The 13,961-nt window shown below is 34.6% G+C and overlaps 1 protein-coding gene across 2 annotated transcripts in view; it reads left to right on the top strand.

The window, feature by feature from the left end:
• RASA1 (RAS p21 protein activator 1) overlaps positions 1-13,961 on the top strand; it is a 109,428-nt gene extending 95,467 nt beyond the window's left edge. The window contains exons 18-25 of one of the 2 annotated variants that reach the window (XM_040449252.1): positions 1,059-1,201; positions 2,612-2,727; positions 3,449-3,535; positions 5,778-5,845; positions 7,612-7,700; positions 9,049-9,126; positions 11,724-11,858; positions 12,898-13,961. In XM_040449252.1, the coding sequence (XP_040305186.1) occupies positions 1,059-1,201; positions 2,612-2,727; positions 3,449-3,535; positions 5,778-5,845; positions 7,612-7,700; positions 9,049-9,126; positions 11,724-11,858; positions 12,898-12,981 (800 nt within the window). In that variant the 3' untranslated portion in view covers positions 12,982-13,961. The remainder of the gene's footprint in view (positions 1-1,058; positions 1,202-2,611; positions 2,728-3,448; positions 3,536-5,777; positions 5,846-7,611; positions 7,701-9,048; positions 9,127-11,723; positions 11,859-12,897) is intronic. The other variant, XM_040449253.1, reaches the window with a different exon arrangement.

The following is a 13,961-nucleotide window of genomic DNA, read 5'->3' as shown; positions in this document are numbered from 1 at the left end:
ACTTTAAAATGACATCATGTTTAAAATTCTTGGGCTGGCTAACATTTGGCTGTGGGGAGCAGTTAGTATTTCAAACAAGTTTCTGTCATGGTGAACTATTAGAAGCCATAAGAAAGTGACTTTTTGTCCCTATTCATGGCACATGGTACTTGATTTTAAGAACAGTTTGGTAGACTTACCATGTTCTCTTGTTTATATTTGACTTACTAATCCATTGCACAAAAGTTGAGTGATGGTTGCATTTTATTTGTAGCAATGCAGCTGGATCCACAGTGCTTTGTAACAGCTTACATATTTGTCACAATTAACCCCTTTCCAACTAGCACTTTGGCTCAGTAACGGTGCTTGCTTCTAGGTTCCCCAATAAATTGTAGAAACTAGAACTATTTCCTCCTAATCATAGAATATGTAAAAACATACAGATTTGTCAGGAAAGATAAAGTGATGGTCCATATGTTACACTGAGATTGTCATTTTTGGCAGTGTTTGTGTTTTTTAGGTCATCAATAGCCATACTTTAGGCTAATGACTTATACTGGGATTTTGTGTGGGGGGGGAGGTTTCATTTTCTGCATTAAAAAAAATGAAAGTATAATTGACATAGAATATCTTCTTAGTTTCAGGTATATATGATAGAGACTTGGTGTTTTTACACACTACAGAATGATCCAAATGATAGGTCTAGTTGTTTATACCACATAATTATATTCTGATTTGGAAATCAACTCAGAGTTTCAAAGCATGGGCTCAGTGGACAGCAAAGCTGAATTCCGATAGGAGTTTTGTCACTCACTGGCTCTTTGGTCTTACAGGTCATAGAATCATTTTAAGCCTTTTTTTTCTCTTCTTATGAATATGGCAGTGTCAACACCTTCTGTTGATGATCTAATGAAGTAGTAAAGTCCTTTGAAGAGTTAAGTTTTAGAAATATAGGTTGTTATAATCAGTACTTCAATGCTGCATACAAATGAGGTATTTAAAAATGAAGTTAATTTCCAGTCTCGTTCACATTAGTACAGTCCTTTACAAATAATCTTTTAAAATAAATACTTGTGTAGATGAAGCCACTACTCTATTTCGAGCCACAACACTTGCGAGCACCTTGATGGAGCAGTATATGAAAGCCACTGCTACACAGTTTGTTCATCATGCTTTGAAAGACTCAATTTTAAAGATCATGGAAAGCAAGCAGTCTTGCGAGGTACGAATTTCATGTTTAAGTATTTAAGTAAAGGGTGTATTTTAATAGGTAATGCTTTATAGCTAATTATGTTTTAAGGCAAATATATTAGCTTCTAAAATTATTCATCAGAGCACTTACACATTTTGTGAGACATTTAGAAAAACATTAGACAAAACAGACTTTTTAAAAAAGATGTACTTTGAGATTAAAAATCAGAAATTGCACCAGGAATTAATGAAAGTACTTTCTCATTTCTCCTGCTGTACTAATGATAAAGGATATGCTGCTTTCAGAAAGTGTATATAACATAAATTGAAGTTTTTGCTGGAGACTTAACATTTTATAACATAGTTAGGGTCTGTGAAACACTTCATAATAACAACTAGGGGTGTCCTTGAAGGCTTTTTGGGGGAAAGAAGTACGATATCCATTCAAAAGCAGATAAAAGCATCCTTTTAGGATTCATTATTAAGCCTTCAGTGTATATTCATAATAAACCATTAAGATAAAGAATGGAATCTCACATGGCTCTTCTCTCATCTGATTTTCAAGGTAGAAAGAACATCTATAGAAGGAAGATATTAAATATATTTTTTAGATCTGATACCAAGTTAATAAAAGAAGGAATTGCTTTTGATAACGTACACTGGGACCTGTCAGATGTTAATTTTGCACCAAGTTGCCAGTTTTTACTAATTAACATAGAGGGAAGAAATTGATTTAGTGTTGAAAACCTGGGGTAATGACATAGTTGGCCTAACTGAAATGGATACAGAAATGGAGAAAGTCTGAAGAGAGTTTGTGGACACTGGATTCAGGCTAGGGAGTTTAGATGTAGATAAATCTAGTCCATTGTTTCTAGATCAGAGCTCTTAGATTTCAAGGGGTAATGGAAAAATGTTGAGAAACATTCATTATTCTGCCTACGGCATTCAGAAAACCCTGTTTTAATCATTTTTTTTCCAAATAAATATAATCAAAATAGATTGTATAATCTACGGTAATCATTCTTCTCATATTCCTGGTATATTTGTGAATACGTGGCCACTAAAGATGGGGTTTTGTCTTCTAGTTGAGAATATATATAGTTTTTAAATAATGTCTAATTCAATTTGTGTGCCTATAAAAATCTATGGTAAAGCATGGTGAATGAATAAAAGAGAACTTTAACACTGGTATTAATCCCAGAACAGCTGAAAAGTGTTGAATAATCACTGCTTATTCTTCAGTTGAGTAATTGGAAATTAATAGTAAATGAGCTCCAAAGAGCAGACTGCCTTAAAATTCCCATTTATACTTACCCCCAAGACTAAAACAGATTGAAAAACGGAAAAACAGAGAACCTTGAAAACAACTATTTGATTGCCTTGATTCATTTGCATTTATCATTGGCAAGATGCATTTATATTGATTTATTCCTTCTCTTAGTTAAGTCCATCAAAGTTAGAAAAAAATGAAGATGTGAACACTAATTTAGCACACCTATTGAACATACTTTCAGAACTTGTGGAGAAAATATTCATGGCTTCAGAAATACTTCCACCGTAAGTGGTGAAATTTATTAATTTGACAAGAAATTGTGTATCTGCATTTTGAAAAATTTGTATTTCTAAAACATGTGTAAGCTTTTCCACTGTCCTGTTTTTATACTCTGAAAAAGTTAGGATTTTTCATCTTTATAAGGTAAATTGTGTTTAAGGCAAAAGAGTGACTTGAAGAAACCACTGTGGTGACATATTTACATTAACATAAAAACCTTTTTATATAGGCTACTATGTCTGGTTTCTACGGTAACTTGGTAGTGTATAGAGACTTAATAGTCTCAGATTTGAGGGGATCATACATATCTTCGTTAGATATGCACCAGATAATTAGTATCTGCTTAACAGCTGTTAGTGTAAGTGAACTCACTCAGGTAGGAGTGAACTTAAGTCAAAAATCTGTCTTCCTGGCATCTAAACTTAGTATTTCCTCTGTATCCTCATTCCTGTACTTTGTTTCATCTTTTTCATTAATACAGAAATATTCTAAAAATGGTAAAATTTCTCCCAAAGTTAATGTAAAGAACTAGCTGAAAGAATTGATGACAACTTGTTTTCGTTATCCCTTGCTAAATGCGTTGTTACTTGTAGCAGAGTACTTTTGGGGTGGGGAGAGGAAGGCAAGTTGCATTAAACATGGATTTGGTAAATTAAGCTTTTGGCTGCAGTGAGATCAGCATTTTGCCTCACTCCATGTATTGAGACAATTGTGTTGTTTTGGCAGGACACTGAGATATATTTACGGGTGTTTACAGAAATCTGTCCAGCACAAGTGGCCTACAAATACAACCATGAGAACAAGAGTTGTTAGGTAAGGCTCATCAATTCATTCATTATATCATTATGTATAGCGTGCATGGATAGTCAAGTGGGTAACCGTGAAAATTTGAAGACTAATAACTAACAGTATTGAAGACTTTTTTCTCTGATTTGATGTCAGAGTCCTGTTGAATATTTTCTGAGTTCAGAGGCTTTGAAACTATAACTTTACTGTGGGTTTTTTTTGGAAGTTACTAAGAGATATTTAGCTACTGTATACGTTTTCTAAAAACCTGAACACTCATAGTTAACTATTTGGGATTTTTTTTATCTTATAGAGAGAATGAGTTTAAAAGTTAGGTAACCAACAAGACCTATAGCTAACTTTATATAGTACTTTTCATATACACAACACATATCTACATGCATATAGGCATATACACGTATATGCACAGAGAAGAGAAGGGAAGGGGACAGTGGGAGGAGTGGGACAAATTGATGTGGTGCTAAGAAGGAGGAGCAATATTTGACCCTTGAGATACTGACTGTTTGGTTTATAATAGTCTGTGACTCTGGGCTAATCTCCAGTCTAGTTGTGAAGCTGTGTTTCTGTGTGCCTGCTGTGCAGTAATTAGGAGGAATTGCTTTGGCAAGTCACAGAATGTTGTATCTTACACAAAGGGACTTCATTATCATTATTTTAACTTACTTTTCCAATAAGGAAGCAGCTCTAGAAGAGGTTAAAATTGTTTGCTTAAGGTCATGTAGTGCTGAGGCAGAACTAAAGGCCAGGCTTCTAAGATCCAGTCAAAATCTCTAAGCTATTATAGGCTTTTGTTAAGTACATCCAGCCCACTGAAGACAACTGGAGATTCAGTGCAAAAGCATCAGAGAATATAGCAGTCTAATAATAAGATATTATGGAGAATATATACTGTCAGTCATTTTATGTCCCATTAAAAAAAAGTTAGACAACCACTCAAGACACAAATACTATACAGGTGATTTTGAAAATGTGTGTTAATCCTGCCTCCAGCCTGAGTTTTGTAAAAGAGGTTTTCTACTCTTTCTACAGTTAAAATTTCTCTTGGTTAGTAATGATAGGACATCTGTGTTAAAGAACTGTAGATTCTGTATGTCTTGGCTTCAGTAGTGACTGAGAATTAGAAAATAATTATAAGCATGTTTCAGCACAGTTGTGTATATGATGTAAATTAAAGTTTTTGTAAACTCAGTTTCAAATGAGTATAATTGTTAAGCAAATGCAGCAGGAAATTCTGCTATGTGAATTGTTTGATACTATAGGGTTTTTAAGGGGCACTTATGCCCAAGGTGATGATTTCTGACCCTAGTGTAGGTCCTAGTATCCTTTTTAAAGTTAAATTCCCTCTAAAAATACACAGAAAGTAGACTTGCATACTGAAATTCTTTCATGATTAAATGTTGGTAGGTGAGATTTCAGATTCAAAGACTTTATTAAAATGTTTTCAAGCAAAATTTATGCAAGATTCTTCACAAATTAGTTTAAAAGAGGTAGTTAAAGAGCTGATAATTGTGTATTACAATTGCAATAAGTGCTATCTGAGAAGTAACAACCATTTCTAAGAGTCCAAAAAGAAGTGAACTGTTGTGATGTTGGAAAGTAAATGCTGAGGAGTTGGTTTACCCTCTCTGTAATGGAGAAGGTGAGGTCTTTTTCTTTATTATCATAAAAGCTTTTCAACATTAAATTGAATACATTTTCACTTACCAGGAAGTCACTTTTCCCTACTACAGTGGGCTCTTACTTTGGTAATTCATTAACAAAATCAGAATAATCAACTTAATTTATAACAACTTTACAGGGCTATTCTATTTAAAGAAGTAAAGAAAGAAATGAGAGAATATAAGTTTTAGGACCGTACAGGACTATGTATCTATAAAAAGGTTTATTTGTACTCCTACAGTATTTCAGAAATTCTTAATGTTCCTAATACTACTCCTTCCTCAAAGCAAGTGTAAGATGCACTACTAGCGCGGGATAAATAAAGAGTTGCCAAGACCGTAAATGTTACAGATACAACCTAAATCTTCCCAGAATAAACTGAAAACTCCAAGTTTGGGAAAAGCAACTAGTATAAGAAGCAGAGATACATGTTCTTAGAGTAAGATACTTTAGCTTATTATTTTCTTGAAGCTATGTTTGGGCTTCCTTATATTAATTCATAGTTCATGGTTCTACAAGTATTAAAACTTTTATTATTTTTATGTAACATACATAGTTTTCTAAAAAAGAAAATTTCCCTCCCATTCAGTGGTTTTGTTTTTCTTCGACTTATCTGTCCTGCCATCCTGAATCCACGGATGTTTAATATCATCTCAGGTAATCAGCTTTTGATAAAATTTTAAAATTAAAAGAATTAGAATAAAATTATATCTTTGACATCTGATTTTATTTTTTTACCTTGTATCTCATTTTATCTTTGACATCTGATTTTTTATTATCAAGTTCTAAAACTTGACATAAACATTCCAAAGTGCCCTTTTCTTCTTCCTTCCTTTTGCTATTTACCCTCTCTTTTACTTACCTTTTCTTTCTATCTAATATCTCAAGCCTGAGGTGGCGTGACTAGACACGTGTCACTCTTTCACCATCCCTACCTGTGTCTGAAACTCACATTATGATGACTTTTTCCAATCTGCAACTTGGCTTTTTCAGGTTGGGAAGAGCTTTCCTTGTGCTTTTAGTCCACACTAGACTCTATCACTACCACTGCAAGTTGTATTTTCAGGTCACATTAAAATGATAGCTACAGGTTCAGTAGTGCTCTGTGAATACTTGTGGCCCTGTAGAGAGGAGAGGTTTTAATTGGCCAGTTTAAACTCCCAACAAAGCAGATTTGGGTTTGCTTATTTCCCGTGTATCTATTATGGAAGGACTTCCAGATGCCGTAGGCTTCTTTGGAAGAAAGGGGAACGGTGATCCCTGTGACTCCAAATGTAATAATGAGCCATTAGGAACAGAAGGAACCTGAACCGTTTTTATTTTGATAATTAGAAGCTCAAAGTTGTATTTAAACATATTTTGGACTAAATCTTAATTTTTACCTTATTATAGTCACCAGATGTCTGTCATTATCTTCTGTTGCTACTCAAATGGTTAAATCTCTGGTTCTATTAAGAATTAGAGTTTAGATTTTGGAGAGACTGGTTTATCTGAATGTTGGCCTCCTAGCCACCAGGCACTACTTATGTATAGTTCAGCTTAAGATTAAAAGTACAATCTAAAATTAGACAAATAGACTTAGCTATGCATTTTTACTGTTAAGTAATTGTTATGTAATAGCTACAGTTTTCATTTGTAGCCTACTATGTACATCCTATAGGGAAAGGTCTCCTGACTAATCTTCATAGTTTATTCTATACTATTCTAAGTTGTTTTTTTTTTTTTCTCTCCTTAAAATAAAGCAGAAGTCCCAGATGTTATCTTTGTTATTGAGCTTTAAAGTGATTTTGTAGTCACTGGAAGATTGGGAGTAGGGAAGTGCACAGACTGCAAATTGCTAACGTGAGTGGGTTGAAATTAGTTTTGCAAATTGTCATGAAGGGTTTGTGGAATGACCCTTCTTTAGCGATAAAGATAAAGCAGGCTTTGAGGTGTTCTGAAATACCAACCAGTTGAGAACTGCTGAGTCTTGTAGCACCAACCTTTTCACAAACTATAAATATTGATCAGTTTATTTAACTTTACCCCCTTTAACTTTTTTGATTTATACAGGTCATGTAATTCCCAAAAAAGATTGAGCTCTAAATGGAAGAGTGTTAGTATTTTTAACAGTAAATAAATTTTATTTTTAATGTTTATTTGAGAAAGAAACAGAGTACACCAGCAGGGGAGGGGTAGAGAGAGAAGGAGAGAGAAAATCCCAAACAGGCTCTGCACTGTCAGCGCAGAGCCTGACATGAGGCTTGAACCCATGAACCATGAGATCATTCATGACCTGAGCTGAAATCAAGAGTCAGCCGCTTAACCAACCAAGCCACCCAGGGGCCCCCAGTAAAGAAATATTAAAGTGCTAAATTTATAATGTTTACCTGAAAATGCCTTTGGAGTCAGTGTCATTACCTGTGCCCAATTCTCTCTCATAGATTCCCCGTCTCCTATTGCTGCAAGAACACTGATATTAGTGGCTAAATCTGTGCAGAACTTAGCAAATCTTGTGGAATTTGGAGCTAAGGTAAAACCTTTTGATACTTTAAAATGCCACTTACAAATGAAATTTTGACATAATAAAACCATGAAATATGGACAGTTTAGGTAGATTTTCAATAGTGGCTATTTTATAAAGAAAATCACTAAGTATATTTTTAAACATACCTTAATCCATCTCATTAATTCATCATAAACATTTACTGTAAATAACTCAGACGAGTTTTTAAAACATCCATCTATGATCCCACTTCCTAAGCATTGTTAATATTTAGTGGTGATCATACCGTGGTGCCTGATTTTGTCAGTATTTAACAAACTTCTTGCTGTACAACTATTTTGTTATTTTTAATGATTATGTTGTCATGGAGGTGTTAAATACTCCTGTACTCATTATTTAGATGGCTTCCAACTTGTCACTGTTATAAATACTGCTATAACAAGTATCCATACATACTTTCAAAATTGTCCAGTTACTTCCTTTAACTTTGGAGTAAAATTCTTAGGTAGGACTTTTTGTTCTTCAGATCCTTGCCAAAAGTCAGTGACTATTAATTGTTTTTGATTTTTGCTAACCATAATGTTACTTCTACTTTTCATGTCTGTTTCTTTGGAATTGACTAGAGTTCCTTACCATTTGTTATTGATTTTAAAAGAGTTTGTGTTAAGCCTTTTTTGTTTTACAACATAGCACGTTTTTAAACAGGCTTAAGATTTTAGAATGGAGAGCAATTTGTAGTATGGTTTAGCATTTGAATTTATCTGAATCCTGAAGCAGGTTGTGAGTAGTATATATTCCTGTTGCAGTCTTGAGTGCACTGCATTTTAATTATCTGTAGTCTGCTACATTCTAACCTCTGGGTTTGGCTCATGTTTATCTTGGCAGTTGGCAAATAATAGTTTCTCAGTAATTCTATCTGAATTAGTTGACCCTTGACAACAGGTTCAAACTGTACAGGTCCACTTATGGCTATTACAGTACGGTAATATTTTAAGATTTTAGTATTTTCTTTAGCTTTATTGTAATAATACAGAAGAGAATATATGTAACATAAAATAAGTGTTAACCAACTATGTTATCAGTAAGGCTTCTGGTCAAAACTAGGCTATCAGTCAAGTTTTCGGGAAGTCAAAAGTTATTGGTCATTGCTGTTTTCTTTTCATCTAGAATTTATTTCATTAAAAAGATTCCAGTTTCTCAGTTATTTGCTTTTATTAGAAGACAAATTTGTATGGTTAAATTAATTCTTGTGAACATGTATTGCTATTGAAGGGCATAATTAGATTGTAAGAATTCTTGCTACATGTATGGTGGTTATCGATCAGTGTTTGTTTTTGATCTATAAATTGTAAGGTTTTTGTTTTTATGTTTTTAGGAGCCCTATATGGAAGGTGTCAATCCATTTATCAAAAGTAACAAACATCGTATGATCATGTTTTTAGATGAACTTGGGGTATGTGTGTAACTTTTGAAGTACTTTAAGACCTATAGTTAATATAGCTGAGAGTTAATGTATTTAAGCAATAGTTTAGATTTTCCATCTGGGAAAAAACAAAGCAAAAAGCTGCCTATTTTTGTCTGCTTTCCCAGATTATTTCATTTTAACCATTTGTTCCTACACTAAATGGTTTATGCCAAGTATTCACTATGGCTTTTGTAGTACTTATGTTTATTTCTGTCTTGACGTTCATTATCTTTTAGCTGTTCAATCTCCTTACTGTATTGATAATCTGTTGTATTTACTTAACTGCTAGTGTATGGCATTTGAAATAAGATCGATGATTCAGATCTGACCAGGTTAAATAAATAGACTGGAATGAGTGTTCTTGAGGCTTTTCTAGAATAAAATACATGGATTTAGTGTTACACTTCACTTAGTGGTACTACCTATGTCTTAATTGGGCCTTTATAAATAAACTGTAATGATAAAACAGGGAATTTATATATTATATATATGTATTTTATGTGTATATATGTAATTGTATACAAATACTATGTATACATATATACACACAATTTATAAGATCCTGTATTAGTAAAGTTGAATATTCTTGATTGTAGATTTTCAGACATTGAATTAAAAACTAAAATACATTAGTGATCCAGTTCATATATAAAAAAACAGGTTTATGAAAAAGGTGATCACTTTAGCCAGGTGTATGACATTAGGGAATGCTACGGTAGGAGACTGAGGTACCCATGTCCTGCCTTAAGGTATTCAAATTCAGTTAAAAACACAGCCACACCAGTATGCAATGAAAGCAACCAGCACTGAGTTTGCAACCTCAGGGATAAAAACAAGTGTAAAAAGTTATTTACAGCGTAAGTTTACACTTAGGATAAATTTGAGAAATACAGGGGCCAATGCCAAATGTCCATCTTTCTTATATATGAACTCAGGGAAGTTTCGCAGATACCAGTATTTCTGATTATCAAAAAAACACAGCTGGTCAAGGATTGAAAAAATTGAAAACTGTCAAGGGGCGCCTCAGTAACTTGTCAGTTAAGCATCCAACTTTGGCTCAGGTCATGATCCTGTGGTTTGGGGGTTTGAGCCCCACGTCAAGGCTTTGCTGACAGCCTGCTTTGGATTCTCTCTCTGCCCCTCCCCTGCTCACACACACTCTCAAAAAAACAATCATCAAACTGTCCAGTATTTAATACCAGCTAGCTTTATCTTAAGCTATATTTCTAGTTTTTAGATTCTTGACATTAATGGTTAGGACTCCATTCATACTCCACAAGTGTCAACATTCCCGCTTCCTCATTTTCCTAGTTAGGCCTCAAATTGTGTCCTTTCAAAGCGCTTCAAATTCCCAATACTCTGTCTCCTCACGCTCTTGTATTCCTTTACCACCTGCAAAAATCAAATTCATCTTTCAGCACTCACCTGAAGTATCTCCTTCAGAAGGGCTTTGATGAGCACTAAACCTGAATCAAATACCTTTTGTTCTGCTTCCCAGGAGTCCTCTGCACATCTTTGATATCTCTGTGTTGCTGTGATTCGTTTACGTATCTTCTACAGAGACTGCAGGCTCCCTGAAGGCAAATACTGTAGTTTTTGTTTTGTTTTGTTTTTTGTTTTTTTTTTTTTGAGAGAGAGGGAACAAGAGGGCAGGCAGGGGAGAGGCATAGAGAGAATCCCAAGCAGCCTGTGCACTGCCAGGGCAGAGCCCAATGTGGGGCTTGAACCCACAGACCATGAGATCATGACGTGAGATCAAGAGTCAGACACTTAACTGAGTGACCTAGGCACTTACAGTCTTTCATTTCTGTAATCCTTCATTCACTGCATGAATAAATGAATAACTGAGTTAATTAACAAGTATTATCACCATTAGGGAGAGGAGTGGATTTATTCAAAACTACCAGCAGGCTGAGCCCATGTTAAAGTTTATTCTCAGGCTGAAACTAACATTGATTATTTAGTGCTAATAAAGTACTAAGTTGTTTAATGAACGTTACCTGAAGATATCATAATTAACAGTGATCATTTCCACACATAACCAAATGTTTTGGGCATAGTCCACAGATAATTACAGGCCTGACATGTTCTCATCACACTTTCACAGTGTAACTCTTATATATACTGATAAAGTCAAACAAAATATACCGGCTGAATAATGAAGTTTAGTTTGCAAGAACAGAGGCATTTTAAGTTTAGATTGCATTTAATCCAGATTAGCTGTTATACTGTGTTGTTTTGTCTTTTTGGGGTTTTTTTGCCTATATACCAGATCAGTAAAACCCAGAACTCTTAATAAAGGAGTTTAGGAAACCCATTTATTTAGAATAACAGTACTGTACAATATTCTGCCATTATGTGGTAGAAAACCAGAACCTAGGTTTGATGTGAATGCTGAGGTCACACATTCTGTGTTTTATCAGAATTAGCACTGAATGTTACATTTCAGTAAGTCCTTAGAACATTAAGAAAAGTTTAAGAGAATATTACGTTAAAAATTCTGTCTACTATAAGCAATTAGGATCTTTTCAGAAGTGACTATAAAGATTTGTGTATGTAAATGCAGTTTTATGATTCTCTTAAAGAATGTACCTGAACTTCCGGACACTACAGAGCATTCTAGAACTGACCTGTCTCGTGATTTAGCAGCACTGCATGAGATTTGTGTGGCCCATTCAGATGAACTGCGAACACTCAGCAATGAACGGGGTGCACAGCAGGTAGGTTTTTGCCAGCCTTCACTAACAGTGATGTTTGATTAACACTTAAGCAGAATGTCAGCATAAAATTGAGAGGGAATTTGCTGAGTTATGGTCAAAACTGTTCTCAGTTACATTTTTAAGAATCTGAATCACAACTCCACCAAGATCTTGGCAAAGGAATAGTGGACCCAGGCTAAAATTATGTATGTTTGATACTGCACACTGTGACCTCAAACGATGATGTGTTTCACACACTTCAGTGATTTCTGAAGATGGCAAATGAACAATGAAGTCAATAGTGAGGTGGCGTTTTCTTTCTCTCACATATGCAGTGCATGGCCAAGTGACTTGCAAGCTCCAGATTCAGAGATTCTGGAGCATGGCGTGGGAAGATGCCATTTCTATTAAGCTCTTCTGAGTACTGTCACTAGCCTGGCCATTCATTTGGCAGGGACCCTGTAGAAGAGATTAAAACATTGTGTTTGGGGACTCTGAGTTTTCTTCAACCCCAAATCCTCAAGTTTAGATAACACTCTGGCTTATTAAAAGCTTGGGCAGGATGTGTGCCACTGGCCTCCTTACATGTCCATGGTATGTATACTGTCTTCTCCCTACCTGGTGCAGTTTATTATGGACTGCCTTAAGTTAAAAATAAAATTCTTACTGGACAATTTGACTAAAAAATTTTAGGCCTAGTCCTTTTTCTTCCATAATCTTAAAGTATTCAGTAGGCTGCAAATTGAATGTCCTTCCATCATCTTACAGGGTTTAAGATGTATGTGTCATTTATAATAAATGTTTTCTGGAAAGATGTTCTATCCTAGGTAGATAGGAGAATGCCACACAAATGAATTTACTTACTTTAAAAGTGTACAAAAATACTGAGTCAAGGACTGAATAGAAACCTTTACGGTTTCATCTTTTGAGTAGAATGGTTAATAGTTTTTGAATTCTTTTGAATTGATAATGGCTTTTTACAACTCCAGGTTCCCTCAAATTTGACCAAACTGTTACCTATTTACTAATTATTTTTGTACTGTTCTCTTTGTTTATTTAGCATGTACTGAAAAAGCTCCTGGCCATAACAGAACTGCTTCAACAAAAACAAAACCAGTATACAAAAACTAATGATGTCAGGTAGCAGCCTTCGCCCAAGTGCAGCACGCCCAACACGGTAATTCACGTCAGTATAATGTCTCCTTTGCTCTTGCCAAAAAATAGCACACTTTTCCACATTCCAGTGATGTGTGAGCTATGCAAACAAAATCCAAGATTCTGCTGGTGAGTGTGCCAGCAGCTTTTTGTAAGCTATCTGTGCAGGATATTTGCACTTTTTCCACATACGGAATCAATCTTTACCAACTTCTGAGCCTTGGTGTACAGATCACCTTTCACACAACAAAATGCTATGACTGTATCTTGAACTTGGAAAATGTATTTTCCCTACATCCAATTGCCAAAAAGAACTATGAAACCAACTGACAAGAAAAACGATTCTGTTGACAATTGAGGATAACTGGATCACTGACTGTTCTTACTGTAACTCCTTCCTCATTAGGAATACGACCGTTTGACTGTTCATTGACTATTTGTATTTACAGTTTCCAGAGTTTGCCATTATAATAGGAACAATCTTTGCTGTATACTTTTTTAAAATACTGTGCTATTTCTCTTGCTGGAACTGTTGAAAGAAAATATATAGAATGGATCTATTGCTCATCAGCTTTATTTTTTAAACATACCACTTATTTTGTTGGAATTGTCAAAGACTGTATTTAGATCTCATGATGCTTTCGTTACATGTTTACAACAGTAAATAGTTTGAATTCAATAAATATTATTGGTCGTTGTACTGATCAAGGCATGTTCCCCATTCATCCATTGTATACATTACCAATTTATTTTGTGTTTAAAAACACCTGGAATGCTTTTGTTGAAAGTATTCATTTCCAAACTGATGTTTTTAAACAGTTCTCCATCTTTGAACTTCTGACTACTTGTTCTATCTGCTGCATATTTAGTTTGTATAGTTTTATTTGCTTCTGTATATGTATTTTTGTGAAGTATTCGCAAGGGTTAAGTTAAAATAAAACCAAGGGATATCTTGAATAATTGTCTAAA

Source organism: Herpailurus yagouaroundi, unplaced genomic scaffold (genome assembly GCF_014898765.1).
Source record: "Herpailurus yagouaroundi ecotype Mexico unplaced genomic scaffold, PumYag 29, whole genome shotgun sequence".
Lineage (NCBI taxonomy): Eukaryota > Metazoa > Chordata > Mammalia > Carnivora > Felidae > Herpailurus > Herpailurus yagouaroundi.
Note: the sequence above shows the minus strand (reverse complement) of the source record. Positions and strands in the feature narration are given on the sequence as shown.